Genomic DNA, 22301 nt, shown 5'->3' on the forward strand with positions numbered 1-22301 from the left:
TGGTTTCTTTGAAGGCGGCCTCCCATAGTCCAAAGGTGATGTGGAGTTGCCGGCGTTGGACTGGGGTGGGCACAGTAAGAAGCCGGGTTAAAGTCCAACAGGTTTATCTGGCCGGATAAGCTTTCGGAACACTGCTCCTTCATCAGGTGAGCCACTCACCTGATGAAGGGGCAGCGCTCCGAAAGTTCATGCTACCAGATAAACCTGTTGGACTTTAGCCTGGTGTTGTGAGACTTCTTACAGTCCAAAGATGTGTAGGTTAGGTGGATTGGCCATGCTAAATTGTCCCTTAATGTCCCGGGATGCGTAGGTTAGAGGGATTAACGGGGTAAAAATTGCCAGCATAGAGCCTGAGTGGGATTGTGGTCGGTGCAGACTCGATGGGCCGAATGGCCTCCTCCTGCACTGTAGGGATTCTATGATTCTATATTCGCACAGGCAAGGACATGTGCAACCTATAAGACTTTTATTTCCACAAATCAACTGACCTAAATTCTGGGAAACGCAGCACAACTCCCGCTGAAGATTGATGCGCGGAAGAATTTACCACTCTATCAGTAACACTGACATCATCTTCCAGATTCCCCAGTCCATTTCAGCCAATCCCGTGTACACAATAAGCGTCCAACCAGTAACTGCTTTGTAAGCTGGTGGGGTAATCAACAATCACCCCAGCAAACCTGGAAGTAATTTCCAGATGAAATGATAAATGGTAAATAATGATGAGTCTACGTGTAGTGATGGGTTAGGGCATTGTGTCTCCTCCGCCTGCAATCAAACTCAGCAGCACACCGCTGGGAGCAGTCAGCAAGTTCTGGAAATAATGATGACAGACAACCCGTCTCTTGGTGAAGAGCTCAGTGTTGGAGAGGCAGCCACCACCTTAGGTCAACCAGCAAAAGTGACACGCCAAGAGGTCGATCTACAAGGTTTCTATCCTCAGCAGGTAGCCCCGTGCCCAGTGAAGCTGCCATTTATAAAGCTCGATGAAAGGGCATGTCACATTCTTGTGATGTAGGCCCAAAGTGTTCTCTTGACAATCGCATACACTTTCACATTAATAGTCATAGAATCATACAGTGGTTCGCACTGCTGCCCTCTTTTTAGGTCAAACCAAACCAAGTAAACAAACTCAGATTAAATCAGGACAAAGTAAAAGGGGCAGCTCCCCAAAAAGGAGGGGGAACAGCCCGAACAGAAATCAAAGTACAAAGGAAACTTAAAAACATCAAATTAAAATGTGATTATTGGGGTCAATGATGCACCCCAACCCCTGCGGTGCCCAGCGGGCGCGGAAAGCGTCAACCTCGCCCGTGGACACCGCATGCTCCCTCTCCAGGGACACCTGGCCACGAACGTAGCCGCGGTAGAGGGGCAGACAGTCAGGATGGACGGCCCCCTCGATCGCCCGCAGCCTGGACCGGTAAATGGCGCGTTTCGCCAGGCCCAGGAGCAGGTTCACGAGGAGGTCGCCATCCCGACCCTCCCCTCTCCGCACCGGGTGTCCGTAGATCAGGAGCGTGGGACTGAAGTGCAGACAAAACATCAACAAAAGGTTCTTCAGGAAAACATAAAGGGAGTGCAGCCTAGCACCAGGGACCCGGGTTTGATTCCCGGCTTGGGTGACTGTCTGTGTGGAGTCTGCACGTTCTCCCCGTGTCTGCGTGGGTTTCCTCCGGGTGCTCCTGTTCCCTCCCACAGTTTGAAAGACGTGCTGGTTAGGTGCATTGTCCGTGCTAAATTCTCCCTCAGTGTACCCGAACAGGCGCCGGAGTGTGGCGACTGGGGGATTTTCACAGTAACTTCATTGCAGTGTTAATGTAAGCCTATTTGTGATACTAATAAATAAACTTTCAGACTTTGTACAATTCTGATTGGGGAGAGACAGTGAGACTCTACCATTTGATCAAATAATCCATCCCACATGAATGTTAACCTACACAGAGGTCCAATAACTGTTCATCCACATGTCAGCACAACGCAGCCAGCAGTAGTGTCCCAGTTCCTCAGGATTTATTTAACTCATGCAGTAACTGGTGAGCTTGTGCAGAAGTAACTTGGGTGGCACAGTGGTTAGCACTGCTGCCTCACAGCGCCAGGGATCCTGGTTCAATTCCGGCCTCGGGTCACTGTCTGTGTGGAGTTTGCACGTTCTCCCCGTGTCTGCGTGGGTTTCCTCCGGGTGCTCCGGTTTCCTCCCACAGTCCAAAGATGTGTGGGTTAGGTGGACTGGCCATGCTAAATTGCCCCTTAGTGTCAGGGCATTAGTGGAGTAAAGGTGTGGGGTTACGAGGATAGGGCCTGGTTGGGATTGTGGTCGGTGCAGACTCGATGGGCCGAATGTCCTCCTCCTGCACTGTAGGGATTCTATGATCATCTGGCTTCACTAATGCTCATGTGGAAGGGTGGTGGCTGGGAAGAAACATGTGCCTCTTTTATCTGGGTCCATTCTAAGTGAAGGGATGACTCTGCCAGCTCCAGCTCCCCCTGGTTCTGCCTCAGTCGCATACCCACTCTCACCAACTGCAGCAGCCCTGGCACAGGAAGTGAGCTGATACCTTGGCTTGCCGGTGATGGGTATCAGCGTCGCCCTGAGGGATCACTCGGAAAGGCATTCCATCACTCTCTCTGACAAGCTGCTGTAAGGAGGTCGCTGTAGGGTTTCACTGGCTCCGTGTGCTACTTTCCACGAAATCATGCAGTAGAAATTTAAAGTGAGTGCATTAACCAGTGCCTAACGTCTGGAGCTCAGTAGAAAGTAAACTGCTCCGTCCAGGGCTCTTGAGGCTGAGTCACTTCTGCGTTTACGAACAGTTTGCCAGGATGTTGCCTGGCATGGAGGGCATTAGCTATGAGGAGAGGTTGGAGAAACTTGGTTTGTTCTCACTGGAACGACGGAGGTTGAAGGGCGACCTGATAGAAGTCTACAAGATTATGAGGGGCATGAACAGAGTGGATAGTCAGAAGCTTTTTCCCCGGGTGGAAGAGTCAATTACTAGGGGGCATAGGTTTAAGGTGCGAGGGGAAAGGTTTAAAGGAAATGTACGAGGCAGGTTTTTTACACAGAGGGCGGTGGGTGCCTGGAACGCGCTGCCGGGGGAGGGAGTGGAAGCGGATTTAGTGACTTTTAAGGGCGGCTGGACAAATACATGAATAGGATGGGAACAGAGGGATATGGCCCCCGGAAGGGTAGGGGGTTTTAGTTAAGTCGGGCAGCATGTTCGGTGCAGGCTTGGAGGGCCGAAGGGCCTGTTCCTGTGCTGTAATTTGCTTTGTACACTGGCAACCCCCAAACCCCATTTCAGCTCTTGCGCTTCATCTTCTGGCGATGTCACAACTTATGTACCCCAAACCTTCCAGGCAGGAGTTTGTTTTTTTTGATGGGAGCATTATGGGCGGGCATGGCGGCACAGTGATTAGCACTGCTGCCTCCCAGGGCCAGGGACTCGGGTTCGATTCCGGCCTTCAGTGACTGACTATGTGGAGTTTGCACATTCTCCCCGTGTCTGCATGGGGGTTTCCTCCCACAGTCCAAAGATGTGCAATTTAGGTGGATTTACCTTGCAAAATTGACCCTTAATGTCCAAAGATGTGTAGGTTAGGGGGATTATCAGTGTAAATATCTGGGGTTACGGGAATAGGGCAGGGGGATGGGCCTGGTTGTGACAATCTGTTGGACAGTCAGTGTAGATTCGATGGGCAGAATGGCCTCCTTCTGCACTGTAGGCTACCCTGTAGGAATTCAATGATTTTATCATTTAAAATATTTGTTACTTCGCAAAAGTTTGCTCTTTGGGACTGATTTATGGGACATGGGCGTCGCTGGCTGCCCAGCATTTATTGCCCATCCCTAGTTGCCCTTGGAGGGCAGTTGAGAGTCAACTACACTCCTGTGGCTCTGGAGTCACATATAGGCCAGACCGGGTGAGGACGGCAGATTTCCTTCCCTAAAGGACATTAGTGAACCAGATGGGTTTTTCCGACAATTGACAATGAATTCATGGTCATCAGTAGATTCTTCATTCCAGATTTTTTTTTATCGAATTCAAATTCCACCATCTGCCGTGGTGGGATTTGAACCCGGGTCCCCAGAGCATTAGCAGAGTTTCTGGATTAACAGTCTAGTGATAATACCACTAGGCCACCATCTCCCCATTGATGACCATGCATTCGGCTGCCTAGGTCCCGGGCTGTGGAATGCTCTCCCAAAACCTCCTCTCTCTCCACTCATTTAGATCTCTCCTTGAAGCACATCTCGGGGGTGGGGTGGGAGCCTCATTATTACGTACCTTCCTCTTAGACACGTAACAAACCCTAGGCTTCCCTTCCGATGGTGTTACAATGGATTTGGAAGAGCGATCTCCGCAGTTTAACAACCGGCTTCATTCAGCCTTCTGTTTCACTTTGTGTTGACTCAACTCAGAGTCACCCTGTCTAACAGTGGGAGAGTCAGCAGCTAGTGCCCACAGATTGGACAGAATTGGCCAGAGAATTGAGGGGAGTGGAGGAGAATTATTTTTGAATGCAGCAAGTTGTTGAGATCTGGAATGCGCTGCCAGGAATATACACAGATTCAACAGGAACTTTCAAAAGGGAAGTGTTTAGATACTTGAACTGGGAAAATTTCAGAGCTGTGGGAAATGAGGACGGTCTGGCTCTTCACTGAGCTTCAGATCACCTGCTCTAATATCTTCTTCATTACTGTTAACCTTTATCAGATGAAGCTCTTTGTGAAGAGCCCGGTGATGGTTTTGCTGGATTAAGGCACTATATAAATGCAAGTTGGTGTTGTTGTTAACTTTGATCTGCTTCTGCCCCGCAGTCCTGGCTCTGCAGATTGGGTCTGACAACAAGGGCAGCTGGGTACAGGAAGCCACCATCATCAGTACTGCAGCAAACTGGGCGTAATAATGCTGGAATGCGAGCAACTCTATGTCCCCAAGGTCAGCAGCATATCCAGGTATGACGATACTGTGCCTTTAAGAAATGTATTTATTTTGGCAGTTTGTTGTATTATCAATGACGTTTTGTCTGCATCTGGCAGCCCCTGTTGATACTGCAGCAGCATAATTGTTCCTAATTACTTGAATGTTTGTTTTAATCTGGACTATTGCATAGTTGTTATTTTAGTCTTTTCCCCTGGGAATTTTAGTGTTTTCCCCTGGGGTTTTTCAGAGTTGGGTTTGATGAGATCACAGAGAAACCCAATTAAGTTACTGTTTGGGATCTTTAGAGAGAAGTAGCTCTTTCTCTCTCTGAATCTGGAAACTGGGATCTGCCAGAAACTAGATCTCTTTCTGTGAAGGTCTGCTGCTTGAAGGTAAATCTCTCTCTGGAGACTGCTGTATGGGAGTCAGAATATAGGTGTCTTTCTGTATCTGTCCAGAGGGGTTAAAAGGCTGGAAATCTAGCATCCACATGAACATATCTGTTTTTGGTGTTAACTGATTCTGAAGTAGGATATATGTCTATGGGGATAGTGTTTAAATTGGAGCTACAGCAATAGATAGCTAGCAGTTAAAAATTATACGTTGTCACATTTAAGTATTTTAATTGGTAAAAGTTATGCAAATTCATTTTGTTATATTCTAACTGTGTTGTTAAATAAAGTTTGTTTTAATAAATGCTTCCTAGTGGGTTAATATGGTTAGGTGCATTGGCCATGCTAAATTCTCCCTCCGTGTACCTGAACAGGTGCTGGAGTGTGGCGACTAGGGGATTTTTGCAGTAACTTCATTGCTGTATTGTTCTTTGTTCTTTGCAGTGTTAATGTAAGCCTACTTATGATACTAATAAATAAACTTTAAACTTTAGAATCACACCTGAGAGAAACACCTTACGCTCACCCTAATGCCAAAATCGAATAAAGGTTGGGGTTTAGGCTAACTTCGTAACCAACCTTGGGGTTTCTGATCTGATCCCTAACAGCAGCAAGAGAGTTGATGCATCCCACTTGTGTGCTGTGTTAGTCAGTGAGGTGGGGGTAGGTTCAGGGGTGAGCAAATAATACAATTACCAGCAAAGGTCGGGACGTTGCTTGTGTAGTCAGCTGGCTTCTTGAGCTCGTGCCTGACCTCAGCGTTGTACGCTTGATACTGGCCAGTGACTGCGCTCCTCCCGTCTAGCTTTTCCAAGCTGGCGTACACCTTCATTTTGTTGCGGTGAATCTCTTCCGAGTCGCTGATGTTCACCGGGGTCCCCATGGCGACAAAAGTCAGAATTTCGGTCAGGTGGTTCTGAATAACGTCACAAATGACGCCGTACTGCTCGTAAAAGCTGGTGCGACCTGGAGGAAGGGAGCAAGGCCAGACATTAATGATCCGCAATTAGACAGCTGCCAATTTACAATTAAGATACTGCCCCACTCGTGGCATTCGCGATTCGCTGCTTTGGAATCTGTTGTTGGGCGGTGACAAAAAATCTACTCAACAGCTCACGTCAACTTTGAGTCCAGAACTAGGGGGTCATAGTTAATAATATAATAGGATCATCTCTGTGATGACTTCAGCCAGGCTAATGAGGTTGGCTTGATAGAGTATGAACTGCCTGATGAGTCTTATTTGATGGTTAAATCAGGGAGCCTCATGCTTCCTATTTAAAGCAGGTGTGTCAGATACCCAGCCTGCATTCAGCAGGGAATCTGGAGAGCTGGCTGTGTACAGATGTATGGTGTAAATAAAGTAACTTGGTGACAGGACTTTCGCCTCCGTGGAGCTATTACCTCTCATTTGTTTAAACTCCAATGGGTACAGACTATAAAATACGGACTTTATGGTCATTATCACATCGTTGTGTGTTGGGTTGGCTGTGTGCAAATTTCTACACTACAACGGTGACTACATGTAAAAAAATATTTCAGCGGCTGTAAACCTGAGGCCATGCAGGTGCTATAAAAATAGAATCACAGAATCCCTACAGTGCAGAAGGAGGCCATTCGGCCCATCGAGTCTGCACCGACCACAATCCCACCCAGGTCCTATCCCCACAACCCCATGCATTTACCCTAGCTGGTCCCCCTGACACTAAGGGGCAATTTAGCATGGCCAATCCACCTAACCCATACACCTTTGGACTTAAATGTTTGCTTGACACCAACATTCCAGCTATATTCTAACCGTACCACACGCCAAGCAATCGGTTTGGGACAAAGAGCTTGGGGTTTAAAAAAGGAATTGTATTGACACGAGTTCCAGGTTTTCAACCTCCAAACCAAAGATTCCTTTAGAGATTTATTTTCTTGATGAGAATTTGAAATTGTCCCAGTTTATCCTCATCTTCTGGATGCCAGAGAGATTATTGTAATTTAGTAATTTATTAGCGGAATATTTATAGTACTAATTTTCTGAGGCGGATCAGGTAGAATAATTCATGATAATAAATTGCATTTGATTAAGATTCTGAAGGTATGATTCAAGCAATTTATTGGTGCTTAGTGATACAGGAGTATTTATGAAATGATTCATTTAGTAACAGGATAGTTATGTGGGAATATTTATTGAGTTAAGGTCAAAGCCATTAACCTTTGAAGGAAATGGAGGAAGTGTTCACTTATTGGAATAGACCAACCAATAATTTATTGGTGGGGTAGGGGGCGGGGGGGGATATAAGGTTTGCGTGAATCATTTTCCTTGCAGTTGGGAGAGTTGTAGAACAGGAAGTGTCGATGTCGGACCTGGCACTGAGCTGAAATGCAACCGGCTATCGGGGTGTCAACTGTGCTCAGAGCTACCACTCACGCCTTTCAGCCAGATGGATGTACACTTGAACCCCGCTGCAGAGATTAGAATGGATACTCTGTCACTGACACTTCTATGCGGTACTGAGGGTGTGCCGCAGTGCCGTGTGTGCGCCCCTTCAGATAAGTCACTGAAACACAGATTCTATCGGTCACTTGCGTGGACACAATGTGACATTATGAAATGGCCAAGCAAGCCACTCAGTTCAAGGGCAATTAGGGATGGGCAATGAATGCTGACACAGTCAGCGACGCCCACATCCCCTGAATGAATAAAAAAAATTCAGAGGAAAACAGAGGACGTCTCCTGGTAACCAGAATCTCATTTATTCCCCTGAGCAGCCGGCAATGGTCTAGTGGTATTATGATAATAGAACCATAGGATCCCTACAGTGCAGAAGGAGGCCATTTGGCCCATCAACTTTGCACCAACCACAATCCCACCCAGGCCCTATCCCCATAACCCCACGCACTTACCGTAGCTAGTCCCCCAGACACTAAGGGACTATTTATCATGGCCAATCAACCTAACCCACACATCGTTGGAGTGTGGGAGGAAACCGGAGCACCCGGAGGAAACCCACGCAGACACGGGGAGAACGTGCAGACTCCACACAGAGAGAGTGACCCAAGCCAGGAATCGAACCCCGGTCTCTGGTGCTGTGAGGCAGCAATGCTAACCACTGTGCCACCGTGACTATTAATCCAGAAACTCAGCTAATACCTTGGGAACCCGTGTTCAAATCCCGCCATGGCCGATGGTGAAATTTGAATTTAATAAAAAATATCTGGAATCAAGAATCTACTGATGACCATGAAACCATTGTCGATTGTCGGAAAAATCCATCTGGTTCACTAATGCCCTTTAGGGAAGGAAATCTGCTGTCCTTACCGAGTCCTTTTTTTTATTCATCCATAGGACATGGGCGACGCTGGCTGGGCCAGCATTTATTGCCCATTCCTAGTTGCCATTGGAGGGCAGTTGAGAGTCAACCACATTGCTGTGGCTCTGGAGTCACATGTAGGCCAGACCGGGTAAGGACGGCAGATTTCCTTCCCTAAAGGACATTAGTGAACCAGATGGGTTTTTCCGACAATTGTTTCATGGTCAATCAGTAGATTCTTAATTCCAGATATTTTCTTTATTGAATTCAAATTCCACCATCTGCCATGGTGGGATTCGAACCCGGGTCCCCTGAACATTGGCTGAGTTTCTGGATTAATAGTCTAGTGATAATACTACTAGGCCATTGCCTCCCCATTTGTAGGTCTGGCCGACATGTGACTCCAGAGCCACAGCAATGTGGTTGACTCTCAAATGCCCTCTGAACCAGGGCAACTAGGGATGGCCCAGCCAGCGACGCCAATGTCCCACGAATGAATAGAAAAAAAATATTTAGGTAGGTGTTTTGTTTGTGGGAGCTTGCTGTGCACAAGTTGGCTGTGCCATTTCCCACATTACAACCGGGACTGCACTTTATTGGCCGTGAAGCGCTTTGGGATATCCTAGGGTTAGGTGCTATATAAATGCAAGTTCTTTCCTTTAATTCAGCAAGTAAACGCGAATGGTTGGGAGAGCGTTACAGCCTAATTAGGGTTTATCACAGCCAAAATACAGTGGCAGCTTGGGTAATAATCACCAATTGAGCACATTAGCGCTGTTAATCACAGGATAGTCTGTTTGCCAAACAGGCAGTGATGATCACCTGAGTTCCTCATTCGGAAAAGATCCAAGAAAGTGTTGAACTGAGTTAGAAAATTAACAATGGCGAGGGGAGATGGATTCTACAAAGTGGAACAGTGCAGATTCACACCACAGGGACAGGAGGTCAACAGGATGCCAAGAACATGCGAGTAGTGTCTTTATTGTATCGAACAGGACAAAGCAGCACACTTGATTGGCAGAAAATCCACCACCTCAAACATTCACCATTCCCCACACCACCAGCACACAGTGACAGCAGTGTGTAACAAGATACACTGCAGCATCGACTGCACCTTCCAAACCCCACAGACGCTACCACCTGGAATGACAACAGCTTTTTTATTCATTCATGGCACATGGACGTCACTGGCTGGGTCAGCATTTATTGCCCATCCCAACTTACCCTTGGAGGGCTGTTGAGAGTCAACCACATTGCTGTGGCTCTGGAATCACATGTAGGCCAGACCAGGTGAGGATGGCAGATTTCCTTCCCTAAATGATATTACTGAACCAGATGGGTTTTTCCGACAATCGTCAATGGTTTCATGGTCATCGGTAGATTCTTAATTCCAGATTTTTTTTACTGAATTCAAATTCCATCATCTGCTGTGGTGGGATTCGAACCCGGGTCCCCAGAACATTAGCTGAGTTTCTGGATTAACAGTCTAGCCATAATACCACTAGGCGTCGCCTCTCCAGTAACACCACCGCTTCCAAGTGACACCATCCTGACTTGGAAATATATTGTTGCTCCTTCACTGCCACCGTGTCAAAATCCTGGAACCTATCCTCACGGCTCTAGGATGTACCGACATCACATGGAAGGAAGCGGTTCAAGGAAGTGGCTTTCCATCACCTTCTCAAGGCCAATTAAGGATGGGCAATGAATTCTTCCCCACAAGGTCCTGTTTTCTCAAGCCTCAAATAGCCAGTGTTCCAGGAGAGGATAAAGAAAATGCTTCAAAGACACACTGAAGCTCTCCGAAGTGTGGCAGCGTTGATGTTAATGACTCGCTAACAATAGTTCAGAATGTCCATCAAGCTGCCTCACTATCGAGTCCCGATGTCTTCATGACAAGGCAGAGCAGCGGCAGAGAGGGAAAGACAAGGAAGCGGATCCTATGCTCTGAATCCCACTGCGTCATGGGGCATCCTACCCCCTGTGCCCAAAGGTCGAGAATCGGGTGAATCACACAAAGACCTCGCGCAGAAACCCGCTACTGAGGTGAGGAGAAATTTCTTTACCCAGAGGGTGGTGAATGTGTGGAATTCACTACCATAGAAAGTAGTTGAGGCCAAAACATTGTCTGATTTCAAGAAGAAATTAAATATAGCTCTTGGGGCTGAAGGGAATCAAAGGATATGGGAGGAAGGTGGGATCAAGATATTGAATTTGAGATCAGCCATGATCAAAATGAATGGCGGAGCAGGCTTGATGGGCCGAAAGGCCTCCTCCTGCATCTAGTTTCTATGTTTGTATGCCATCCAGAGCAGATGTCATCCTTGTACTGAGGGAGAGCCGACAATGACTATGACGAACAGGCCATGTCTGGGGTAGTCAGGTCATTCATGGCTGCCTATCCAGGGCCACTCGAGATGCTGACCTATAGGTTGGTCAAAGGGTCGGTTATATCAGAGTTTGCCGGGAAACCAAAATATAGGCTGGAAATCTCGGCCCTGCCAAGGTCAGGGATGGAGGTGAACTGGACAAGTGATAAGACTGTTCACTGTGCCGGTTTCCAAGCTGTGTTCCCATTGTTGGCCATTTTGGCTGATACAGGTTCAGGGCCCAGCAAGGCCGCCCACCCCTACAAGCCGGAAAGGCATTTGGCTTCATTAAGAGTCTCATCGAGGGCTGGACATAAAGTAAAGTTTATTTATTAGTCACAAGTAGACTTACATTAACACTGTAATTAAGTTACTGTGAAAATCCCTTAGTTACCACACTCCGGCGCCTGCTTGGGTACACGGAGGGAAAATTTGGCATGGCCAATGCACCCTAACCAGCACATCTTTCGGACTGCGGGAGTAAAACCGGGGCACCCGGAGGAAACCCACGCAGACATGGGGAGAACATGCAGACTCCACACAGACAGTGACCCAAGCCGGGAATTGAACCCGGGTCCCTGGCGCTATGAGGCAGCAGTGCTAACCACTGCTAACCCCAGCTTAACTAACCCAGAAGCTAGGGCTGTTCTCCTCGGAGAGAAGGCTAAGAGGAGATTTGATAGAGGCATTCAAAATCGTGAAGGATCGAGGCAAGAGTAGATCGCTGGGGGAAGGGTCAAAGCCAGAGGATGCCGATTCAAGGTGATCGGCTAAAGAACCAGAGGGAACATGAAAACTTTTTTACACAGTGATTGGTTATGATCTGAATTGTACTACCTGAAAAGATGGTGGAGGCAGATTCAAGCTTTTAGGTGTTCAGATCGCCAACAACCTGTCCTGGTCCCCCCATGCCGACGCTATAGTTAAGAAAGCCCACCAATGCCTCTACTTTCTCAGGAGACTAAGGAAATTTGGCATGTTAGCTACGACTCTCACCAACTTTTACAGATGCACCATAGAAAGCATTCTTTCTGGTTGTATCACAGCTTGGTATGGCCCCTGCTCTGCCCAAGACCGCAAGGGACTACAAAGGGTCGTGAATGAAGCCCAGTCCACGCAAACCAGCCTCCCATCCATTGACTTAGTCTACACTTCCTGCTGCCTCGGAAAAGCAGACAGCATAATCAAGAACCCACACATCCCGGACATTCTCTCTTCCACCTTCTCCCATCGGGAAAAAGATACAAAAGTCTGAGGTCGCGTACCAATTGACTCAAAAACAGCTTCTTCCCTGCTGCCATCAGACTTTTGAATGGACCTACCTCGCATTAAGTTGATCTTTCTCTACATCCTAGCTATGACTGTAACACTACATTCTGCACTCTCCCCTTTCCTTCTCTATGAATGGTATGCTTTGTCTGTACAGTGCGCAAGAAACAATACTTTTCACTGTATGTTAATACATGTGACAATAATAAATCAAATCAAATCAAAAAAGAAAATCAATTGTGGAAACTTAGAGGGAATTAGATCAGTACTTGAAAGGAAAATAAATTGCAGAGGCTATGGAGGTGGTCAGCTGGATTGCTCTTGCGGACAGCTGGCATAGGATCAATGGGCTGAATGGCCTCTACGGTGCTGTAAGCGTTCTATGATTCTATATTTTATTTCACATCAAGTGCTGGTAAATGGGATTAGAATAAATAAGGGCTTGATGGCTAGTGCAGATCCGATGGGCTGAAGGGCCTCTTTTCATGCTGTAAAATTATTTATCTGTAAATGGTTTATTCCACAAGGCGCTCCTTGCATTTTGATATTTCCATCGTTCCAGCTAAACTGATGATGCTGCGTAATCCCACGTAAACTGCAATTGGCAATTTAACACATTGATTGTTAGGCCAGGATTTTGCGGGCAATTTCAAGGTTGTACCTTCTGAGAAGTACAGATGGGAAGTGATTTGCTCACAGGAAGCTGTGTGCTACCCAGTGAAAGGGAATATGATAAGTTTAAAGGCAACATGTAGGAACGGCTCTGCTGAGAGAACAACTTCTTAACACAAATCAATATTCACCCAGCCAATGTCTGATAATGAAAGCCCATCAACACTATATTTTGCACCCTCTCCTTTACCTTTATCCCTGTGTACTCTATGAACAGTATGATTTATCTGTATAGTGCACAATCATAGGACACGATCTGAAAGATTTTTTAAAGTTTTAAAAGTTTAAAGTTTATTCATTAGTGTCACAGGTAGGCTTAGATTAACACTGCAATGAAGTGACTGTGAAAATCCCCTGGTCGCCACACTCCGGCACTTGTTTGGAAACACTGAGGGAGAATTTAGCATGGCCAATCCACCTAACCCGCACATCTTTGGAGTGTGGGAGGAAACCGGAGCACCCGGAGGAAACCCACGCAGACACGGGGAGAACATGCAAACTTCACACAGACAGTGACCCAAGCCGGGAATCGAACCTGGGTCCCCGGCGCTGTGAGGCAGCAGTGCTAACCACTGTGCCACCGTGCTGCACCCTGAATACTAAGAAAAGTCTCTGTCACAGGGTCCTGCGACAACACATTCAGGTGAATAATCTACTTCCCACCGGAATAGATTTCTTAATCAAGGGTTCAGAGTTGATTTGATTTATTATTGTCACATGTATTGGGATACAGTGAAAAGTATTGTTTCTTGCGCGCTATACAGACAAAGCATACCGTTCGTAGAGTAGATAGGGGAAAAGGTAGAGGAGAGGGGGCAGAATATAGTGTTGCAGTTACAAGTAGAGTGAAGAAAAAAATCAGCTCAATATATAATAGGCCCATTCAAAAGTCTGATGGCAGCAGGGAAGAAGCTGTTCTTGAGTTGGTTGGTACGTGACCTCAGACTTTTGTATCTTTTTCCTGACGGAAGAAAGTATGTGAATGTTATCAGCAAATTTGTTAAGTTGTGTCTTGTAACGGGAATGTTTTCCGGAAAGATAAACATCTTCCATGCTGCTATTACTATGGTTTGTGTTGGGAAATAGCAAAAAGGTTAAACAGAAAGCAATGGAGAGTTCTGGGTTCGAAACAGAGCAATCCAGTCAAGAAATGTTCACTTCCCTCGGGCCAGCAGCTGACATAATTCGCCCGCCTGGATTGAACTGAATTCATGTGAGGTCTTAACTTTGGACAATATGTTTTTCAGAGCGAGTTTGATTATCTGTATTCCCCGTGGACAGCTGCCCATTCTGACGAATGGTGCATGGCGAGGACATTCTCACGTCCACTCCAATTTCCAATCAACATTCGTCCTCTTGAGCCATAACTGCTCATAAAGAACTGCCCTGGAAAATTGAATCCACCGAGTGTGTTCATGTGTAACTGCTTCCTCCCTGAACCTGTCTGAGGAACATAACCGGCACTCGGAGGCAAAGTGCACTGGACAAGTTAATGATTGTCCTAAACATTGGTAACAGCTCCTCGCTGCCTTCTTTCTGTCAGTTTTAAGACGCTGTTGAATCTCAAGCAATGGTTCCCAACCTGTGGCCCACGATGATACCATAATGGGTTGTTGGAAAAAAATCATCAGCCTTCTCCAGGAACCCGGTTCAATTCCCGGCTTGGGTCAGTGTGTGTGTGTGGAGTCTGCACGTTCTCCCAGTGTCTGCGTGGGTTTTCTCCGGGTGCTCCGGTTTCCTCCCACAGTCCAAAAGATGTGTGGGTTAGGTGCATTGGCTATGCTAAATTGTCCCTTTGTGTCAGGGGGACTAGCTAGGGTAAATGTATGGGGATAGGGCCTGGGTGGAATTGTGGTCGGTGCAGACTTGATGGGCTGAATGGCCTCCTTCTGCACTGTAGGGATTCTATGATTCTATAGCGAGCAAAAAAGGACCAAGTGGATACATTTGTATTCAGATCGCACTTGTGACACTAATAAATAAACAAACTCTACCCAGACCTTTCCGCATTCTGCAAGTTTCAATGAGTATTGGGAGTAGGTTTCCATTGCTTGACCCAGTTCCCATCTGTTGACTCCAATATCAGGATGTACATCAATGAGCAACACCATCTCTGGTTGGTTTTCACCCCTGCATTCCCAAACCCCCCCCGCCTACCCACTCAGAGGCACTGAGGCCAATTCCAGTGCCAAGACTGAAACCGTTTTTAAAGAATTGGATCTCTGTTTAACGTCTGCTAAAAACAAATGTGGAGCGAGTAATCCCACAACATTTACCCTCGCGTTAGTCGTTATCTTTAAGAGGTTTGCCGACCACCCAGTTTTTCTGGACTCGGTTCACCTTGAGAGAATCAGAAGTCACGACTTATTACTGTGTGGCTAATCGCAAACTCCACACTGATTCACAACATCCATGGCTTCACTAAAGTGCCTTCATTTCCAATTCAACATTTGTGCTTGCACTGTAACCTTACTGTAACCTTCTGTACTGAACAGAACAGAGTGCCATTTATCATGGGAGACCTTTCTCTGAAATCTGGAAAATACCTCTTTCACCTTTCCTCAGAGACAGAGAAACATATTCCTGATGCTACAAATGTCCGATTGGAATCATCACCTTGATCCATGATGTTCGAGTTCTGTCTTATTGTGGGATGTGGGTGTCGTGGCAAGACCAGCATTTATTGCCAATCCCTAACTGCCCTTGAACGGAGTGGCTTGCTGGACCATTTAAAAAAATATTCATTCATGAGACATGTGTGTCGCTGGCTGGGCCAGCATTTATTGCCCATCCCTAGTTGCCATTGGAGGGGAGTTGAAAGTCAACCACATTGCTGTGGCTCTGGAGTCACATGTAGGCCAGACCAGGTAAGGACAGCAGATTTCCTTCCCTAAAGGACACTAGTGAACCAGATGGGTTTTTCCGACAGTTGACAATGGTTTCATGGTCATCAGTAGATTCTTAATTCCAGATATATTTTACTGAATTCAAATTTCACCATCTGCCGTGGTGGGATTCGAACCTGGGACTGCAGAGCATTAGCTGAGTTTCTGGATAATAGTCTAGCAATGATAACCACTAGGACATCGCCTCCCCATGAGATATTTCAGAGGGCAGTTAAGAATCAATCATGTTGCTTTGGGTCTGGAGTCGCATGTAGGCCAGACTGGGTAAGGATGGCAGATTTCCCTCCCTAGGGACACAGGTGAACCAGATGGATTTTTGTACCAACTGATGATAGTTTCGTGGTCACCATTACTGTGACGAGCTTGGCAATTTCACAGCTGTTAGCGGAGTTTAAATTCCACCAGCTGTCATGGTGGGATTTGAACCCGTGTCCCAAAGTATTAGCACAGGCCTCTGGATTACTAGCCTTTTTTTTAATTCATTCGTGGGACATGGGCATTACTGGCTGGTCAGCATTCATTGCCCATCCCTAGTTGCTCTTGAGGTGGTGGTGGTGAGCTGTATTCTTGAATGGCTGCAGTCCACCTTTGACATTGCCACTACTCCATCATCTCCCAGCTACATCATATCCCACCCTCCAACATATCCTGTTGGTGTTCCTCTCTGCTCCTTGGTGTCCCACTACTATAGTCTCTGTTTTGAGCAGTCTGTTTTGGGGTGGGCACGGCGGCACAGTGGTTAGCACTGCTGCCTCACAGCACCAGGGACCCAAGTTCAATTCCAGCCTCGGGTCACTGTCTGTGTGGAGTTTGCACATTCTCCCTGTGTCTGCGTGGGTTTCCTCCGGGTGCTCTGGTTTCCTCCCACAGTCCAAAGATGTGCGGGTTAGGTTGATTGGCCCTAGTGTCAGGGGGATCAGCACGGTAAATATGTGGGGTTATGGGAATAGGTCCTGGATGGGATTGTGGTCGGTGCAGACCCAATCAGTCGAATGGCCTCCTTCTGCACTGTCGGGATTCTATGGAATCATTAATGAATAGACAGGATAAGTTGGCTGGGTCAAAACCTCTCCTACTAGCAAGGTGCAAAGGCTCTGTTGATGGCTCATCCAGTTTATCTAGTGATCAACACATGCTGGAAAAAGCCCTTCTTTCAATCTTTGATATGCACTGAGGTGGATGATCTCAGCTGAAGCAACAATAGGGGAGTCACAATTAGCCTCAGCACTTATAGGACAGGAAAAATCAGCATGATTGCAGCTCTTGAAAGTGTAGACATTCGATGAGGGAAGGACCGAGTTTGAATATAACGCTCAGTTCAATGCCTCCATGCCTGGCTGTGTCACAGATGAATATTGGATACTTGGCACAGATACCAGAGGACAGCTGGTGCTTTCAGAACTGAAGTCCATCGAGGATCAGTGTCTATCAAGAATAGTCGGAAGAAAGAAGGGCTGGAGGAGGAGGAAGGGATGTCAGCCTCCATATTTTGGTCATGGGACCATCAGTTCCTCAGTGTAAACTGGCTCTGTCTAGTCTGTCTCAAAATGAAGAAGCTGCATGGAAAATTACTCAGCAAATCTATTCAGGGAACAAGAGAAACAAAAGACTTTGATCCACCACCGCAGTTCATGCCAACAGCAAATTGATGCAACCTGTATCAATATGTTGTGCATTTGCCAAGCAACTTACAATGTATGTGCCAAACATTTCCTCCGAATAATGGCACTTTAATGTCCCCGGTTCATGGCCAATCTATTTCATTGCTCCTCCTATAAAAAAGCAATTTCCATAGGCAAGCCCACATGGTCTTCAATCTGGAACTTCATCTCATGTGTTCAGGGGAGATAGTTCCACCTGGGAAAACAATCCTTTTTATCATGGCAGAGTAGCACAGTGGTTAGCACTGCTGCCTCACAGCGCCAGGGTCCCGGGTTCGATTCCCGGCTTGGGTCACTGTCTGTGTGGAGTTTGCACGTTCTCCCCGTGTCTGCGTGGGTTTCCTCCAGGTGCTCCGGTTTCCTCCCACAGTCTGAAGATGTGCGGGTTAGGTGGATTGGCCAAGCTAAATTGCCCCCTAGTGTTAGGGGGACTAACTAGGGTAAATGCATGGGGATAGGGCCTGGGTGGGATTGTGGTCGGTGCAGACTTGATGGGCCGAATGGCCTCCTGCTGCACTGTAGGACTCTTTGATTATAGAGTAAAGATGTCATATTTCACTGTCTCACCACTGGGTACCTGTTGCAACAAACTAAACTACTCAAGTTTATTCCTGCAGGAAATTCTCAGAAATTCTCATTTTGACCAATTGGGCCAGTGGACTGACGAATGGCAGATGGAGTTTAATTTCGATAAGTGTGAGGTGATGCATTTTAGTAGATTGAACCAGGGCAGGACTTACTCAGTTAATGGTAAGGTGTTGGGGAGAGTTACAGAACAAAGAGATCTCGGGGTACATGTTCATAGCTCCTTGAAAGTGGAGTCACAGGCGGACAGAGTGGTGAAGGCGGCATTCAGCATGCTTGGTTTCATCGGTCAGAACATTGAATACAGGAGTTGGGACGTCTTGTTAAAATTGTACAAGACATTGGTAAGGCCACAGTTGGAATACTGTGTACAGTTCTGGTCACCCTATTATATAAAGGATATTATTAAACTAGGAAGAGTGCAGAAGAGGTTTACTAGGATGCTACCGGGACCTGATGGTTTGAGTTATAAGGAGAGGCTGGATAGACTGGGACTTTTTTCTCTGGAGCGTAGAAGGCTGAGGGGTGACCTTATAGAGGTCTATAAAATAATGAGGGGCACAGATCAGTAGATAGTCAATATCTTTTCCCAAAGGTGGGGGAGTCTAAAACTAGAAGGCATGGGTTTAAGGTGAGAGGGGAGAGATACAAAAGTGTCCAGAGGCAATTTTTTCACAGAGGGTGGTGAGTGTCTGGAACAAGCTGCCAGAGGTAGTAGTAGAGGCGGGTACAATTTTGTCTTTTGAAAAGCATTTAGACAGTTACATGGGTAAGATGGGTATAGAGGGATATGGGCCAAATGCGGGCGATTGGGACTAACTTCGGGGTTTAAAAAAAAAGGGTGGCATGGACAAGTTGGGCTGAAGGGCCTGTTTCCATGCTGTAAACCTCTATGGCTCTAAGTGAGCAGCAGTGGAAAAGGGAAATACTCCACCAATACTGTACAATCTCTGAGGTTAATCGGTGTGCGGTCTCAGAGTTCTTCTTGCAGAACCTCAGCTGAAGTAATTCCATGAAAGGACACATAGCTCAGTGGTACTGGATACAATCTCAATATGAGTTACAAGTGTTAAGGTTACAGTGTTCAATTCGTCACAACTAAAGGAAGCAGCTATGTCGGAGTCGGCAGTTTTGTAACATTTACTCCCAGGAACTGCCTCCGATTTGAGAGAGTTTTATTCCTAGGAACTGCCTCTGAGTTAAGAGAGTTTCCTTGTTCTCAGATTGCAATTGCCTGCTCTGAATTGGCAAATTCAGTCGATGGGCGATTCATCCAAATAGTTAGCAGGAAATAAATTGGTGATGCGTTAACTCGGAATACTTTGCTATTTAAAAACAAAACCTCAAAATAATTCATCCTCTTTAAAGAGGATCTGTGGCAGTAACACAAATATCTTGGGGCTGATTAGTGTCCCAGAATTGTGGCTGTGAGGACCATGTACAAGTATTGTGTGCAGATAACTGCAATTATCTAACTCATTGCTACACAGGCTGGCTGATTTGCAGGAAGTGATCTCTGCGCACAGGATAGGAAATCCACCCAGTCAGCAACTTTTAAAAAGCTGATCTGCACAATGAAAGATGAGCTTCACATTTTTTTTCCCCCGCTTCTGGGTCTTCCGAGGATCACTCGAGTGAGGCAGCAAAGGAGTGTGGGAGGAACAGGACTGCTGCTGTTGAGAATGATGTGGAGATGCCGGCGTTGGACTGGGGTGGGGCACAGTAAGAGGTCTCACAGCACCAGGTTAAAGTCCAACAGGTTTATTTGGAATCACGAGCTTTCGGAGAGCGCTGCTCCTTCATCAGGTGGGTCACTCAATGAAGGAGCAGCGCTCCGAAAGCTCGTGACTCCAAATAAACCTGGTGTTGTGAGACTTCTTACAGTTGAGAATGGTGTTGCTGCAGGAGGGTTTACAAAGGAGGGCTGCCTTTTTCAGAATTTCGTGGGTGGAAGCCTCGGCGTGAGTCACTGGGGTATCGCCCTCCCTCGGAGGGATATAAGATATAAGACATCGCGGAGGCTGCATGCACAACAGCATTCAAAAATCGAGGCTGGCACTCCAGCGCAGTACCGAGGGAGTGCTGCATCGTCTGAGGTGCTGTCTTTTGGATGAGGATTGAAACGAGGCCTCAATTGTCTGCTCGGGTAGATGTAAAAGGCCCCATCACTCCCACCAAGTGTAAACCTTCACATCCGTAAATCACCTCCAAGCATTCATTTCCGAAGATTCCAGAAACTTTTGCCAAAATGCCAAGGAGGAAGTGTGTCCTAAGTTACATTCTGCCGAAAGTGACCCAGTTTAAACAATGCGCGATTCCCACACTATCTAAATTACACTTAAGCACCATTTCATAGAGAAGCAGGCAACTTCTCCCTAGTGTTCTGGCCAATATTTATCCCTCAATCAACTCTCAAAAAAGAACCAGATGATCTGGTCATTATCACATCTCTCCTTTGTGGGATCTTGCTGTGCACAGATTGGCTGTCACGTTTTCTGCACTACAAGAGGGACTTTACCACAGAAAGTACTCCACTGGCTGTAGGGCGGCACAGTGGCACAGTGGTTAGCACTGCTGCCTCACAGCACCAGGGGCCCGGGTTCAATTCCGGCCTCGGATCACTGTGTGGAGTCTGCACGTTCTCCCCGTGTCTGCGTGGGTTTCCTCCGGGTGCTCCAGTTTCCTCCCACAGTCCAAAAATGTGCGGATTAGTTTGATTGGCCATGCTAAATTGACCCTAGTGTTGGGTGGGGGGGGGGGGTATTGGCAGGGTAAATATGTGGGGTTATGGGGATAGGGCCTGGGTGGGATTGTTGTCAGTGCAGGCTCGATGGGCCGAATGGCCTCCTTCTACACTGTAGAGATTCTATAAAGCACTTTGCGCTGAACTGTGGTCATGAAAATGCTGAATATATGCAAGCTTTTCCTTTCCGTTGACAAGTTCCCAGTCCAAGCCACTGGGTGAAAGGTGTGGACAAGGGGGACCCTATCTTGGTTCTGGGAGGGGTGGGGTGCAGGAAATGGGTCAGTCATGGTCGAGCACTCTAATGGAGCAGAAACCTAGTGGCTGGCTTAAATCGTATTCATCTGATAAACCCAAAGAATGGACACTGCCCTATAAGAGTTCTATGTCCAGAGAGTTAACCTGTTTCAAGTGGTCATGAGACAGCTTTAGCACGTCCAGGTCAATGGACACACAAAATGGCAGCAACACATCCAGTAAGAAAAGTACGATCATTATCTGCTCAGAAATAACACCGAGAGGTGCTCTGTGAGAAATGGGCTCACTCGATAATACAAGCCACCTCTTTGCCCAGTTAACGTACCTCTACCAGCCTGTCCAATCACATAACTTATCTCCCAGCAAATATGCTACGAAGGAAGTAAAAACTCGAGGGGTCAATGATAAAGTGGTCATTTTCAACCACAGGTTGCTCTTTAAGAGAACCCTGGGACAAGTTGTTATGGACTGCTTGACTGATTCACAAAGTACGCACACAAGAGGCAGAAAACACCAAGTGTAATCGTCATGATTGCAGCGACACCACCAATTGTAAACTTTCACATCCGTAAATCACCTCCAAGCATTCCTTTCCGAAGACTTCAGAAACCTTTGCCAAAATGCCAAGGAGGAAATATGTCCCCAGTTACGTTCTGCCGAAAGTGACCCAGTTTAAACAACGCGCGATTCCCACACTATCTAAATTACATTCAACCACACAGCAAGACTCCCTGAAAAATTCTTTCAATTGAGGGTGAGGAAGAGCTGAGAAAGCTTCAGGCTAAAAATGCCCAAAATAGATCCCACGGTTCTCGTCTCGACCTTCTGTTCAACGAAACTGAAGGCCTTGATAAAGTGTGGGCAACTGCCCTCCGGACCTGGGTACACTGAACTAGTGACTGGGGTGGCACGGTGACACAGTGGTTAGTACGGCTGCCTCACAGCGCCAGGGACCCGGGTTCAATTCCCGACTTGGGTCACTGTCTGTGTGGAATCTGCACGTTCTCCCCGTGTCTGCGTGGGTTTTTCCAGGTGCTCCGGTTTCCTCTCTCAGTCCGAAAGACGTGCTGGTTAGGGTGCATTGACCCGAACAGGTGCCGTTGTGTGGCGACTAGGGGAATTTCACAGTAACTTCATTGCAGTGTTAATGTAAGCCTTACTTGTGACTAATAAATAAACTTTTTACTTTAAGTGGCTGGTTTTGAATGAGACAGCGGTG

The 22301-nt window shown here is 46.9% G+C and overlaps 1 protein-coding gene across 1 annotated transcript in view; it reads right to left on the reverse strand.

The window, feature by feature from the left end:
- h6pd (hexose-6-phosphate dehydrogenase (glucose 1-dehydrogenase)) overlaps nt 1-22301 on the reverse strand; it is a 52411-nt gene that overhangs the window by 14257 nt on the left and 15853 nt on the right. Inside the window, exon 3 of the mRNA XM_078238697.1 lies at nt 6017-6286. Within this exon, the coding sequence (XP_078094823.1) occupies nt 6017-6286 (270 nt within the window). The remainder of the gene's footprint in view (nt 1-6016; nt 6287-22301) is intronic.

This window comes from Mustelus asterias, chromosome 22, assembly GCF_964213995.1.
Source record: "Mustelus asterias chromosome 22, sMusAst1.hap1.1, whole genome shotgun sequence".
In the NCBI taxonomy this organism is placed as follows: Eukaryota; Metazoa; Chordata; class Chondrichthyes; order Carcharhiniformes; family Triakidae; genus Mustelus; species Mustelus asterias.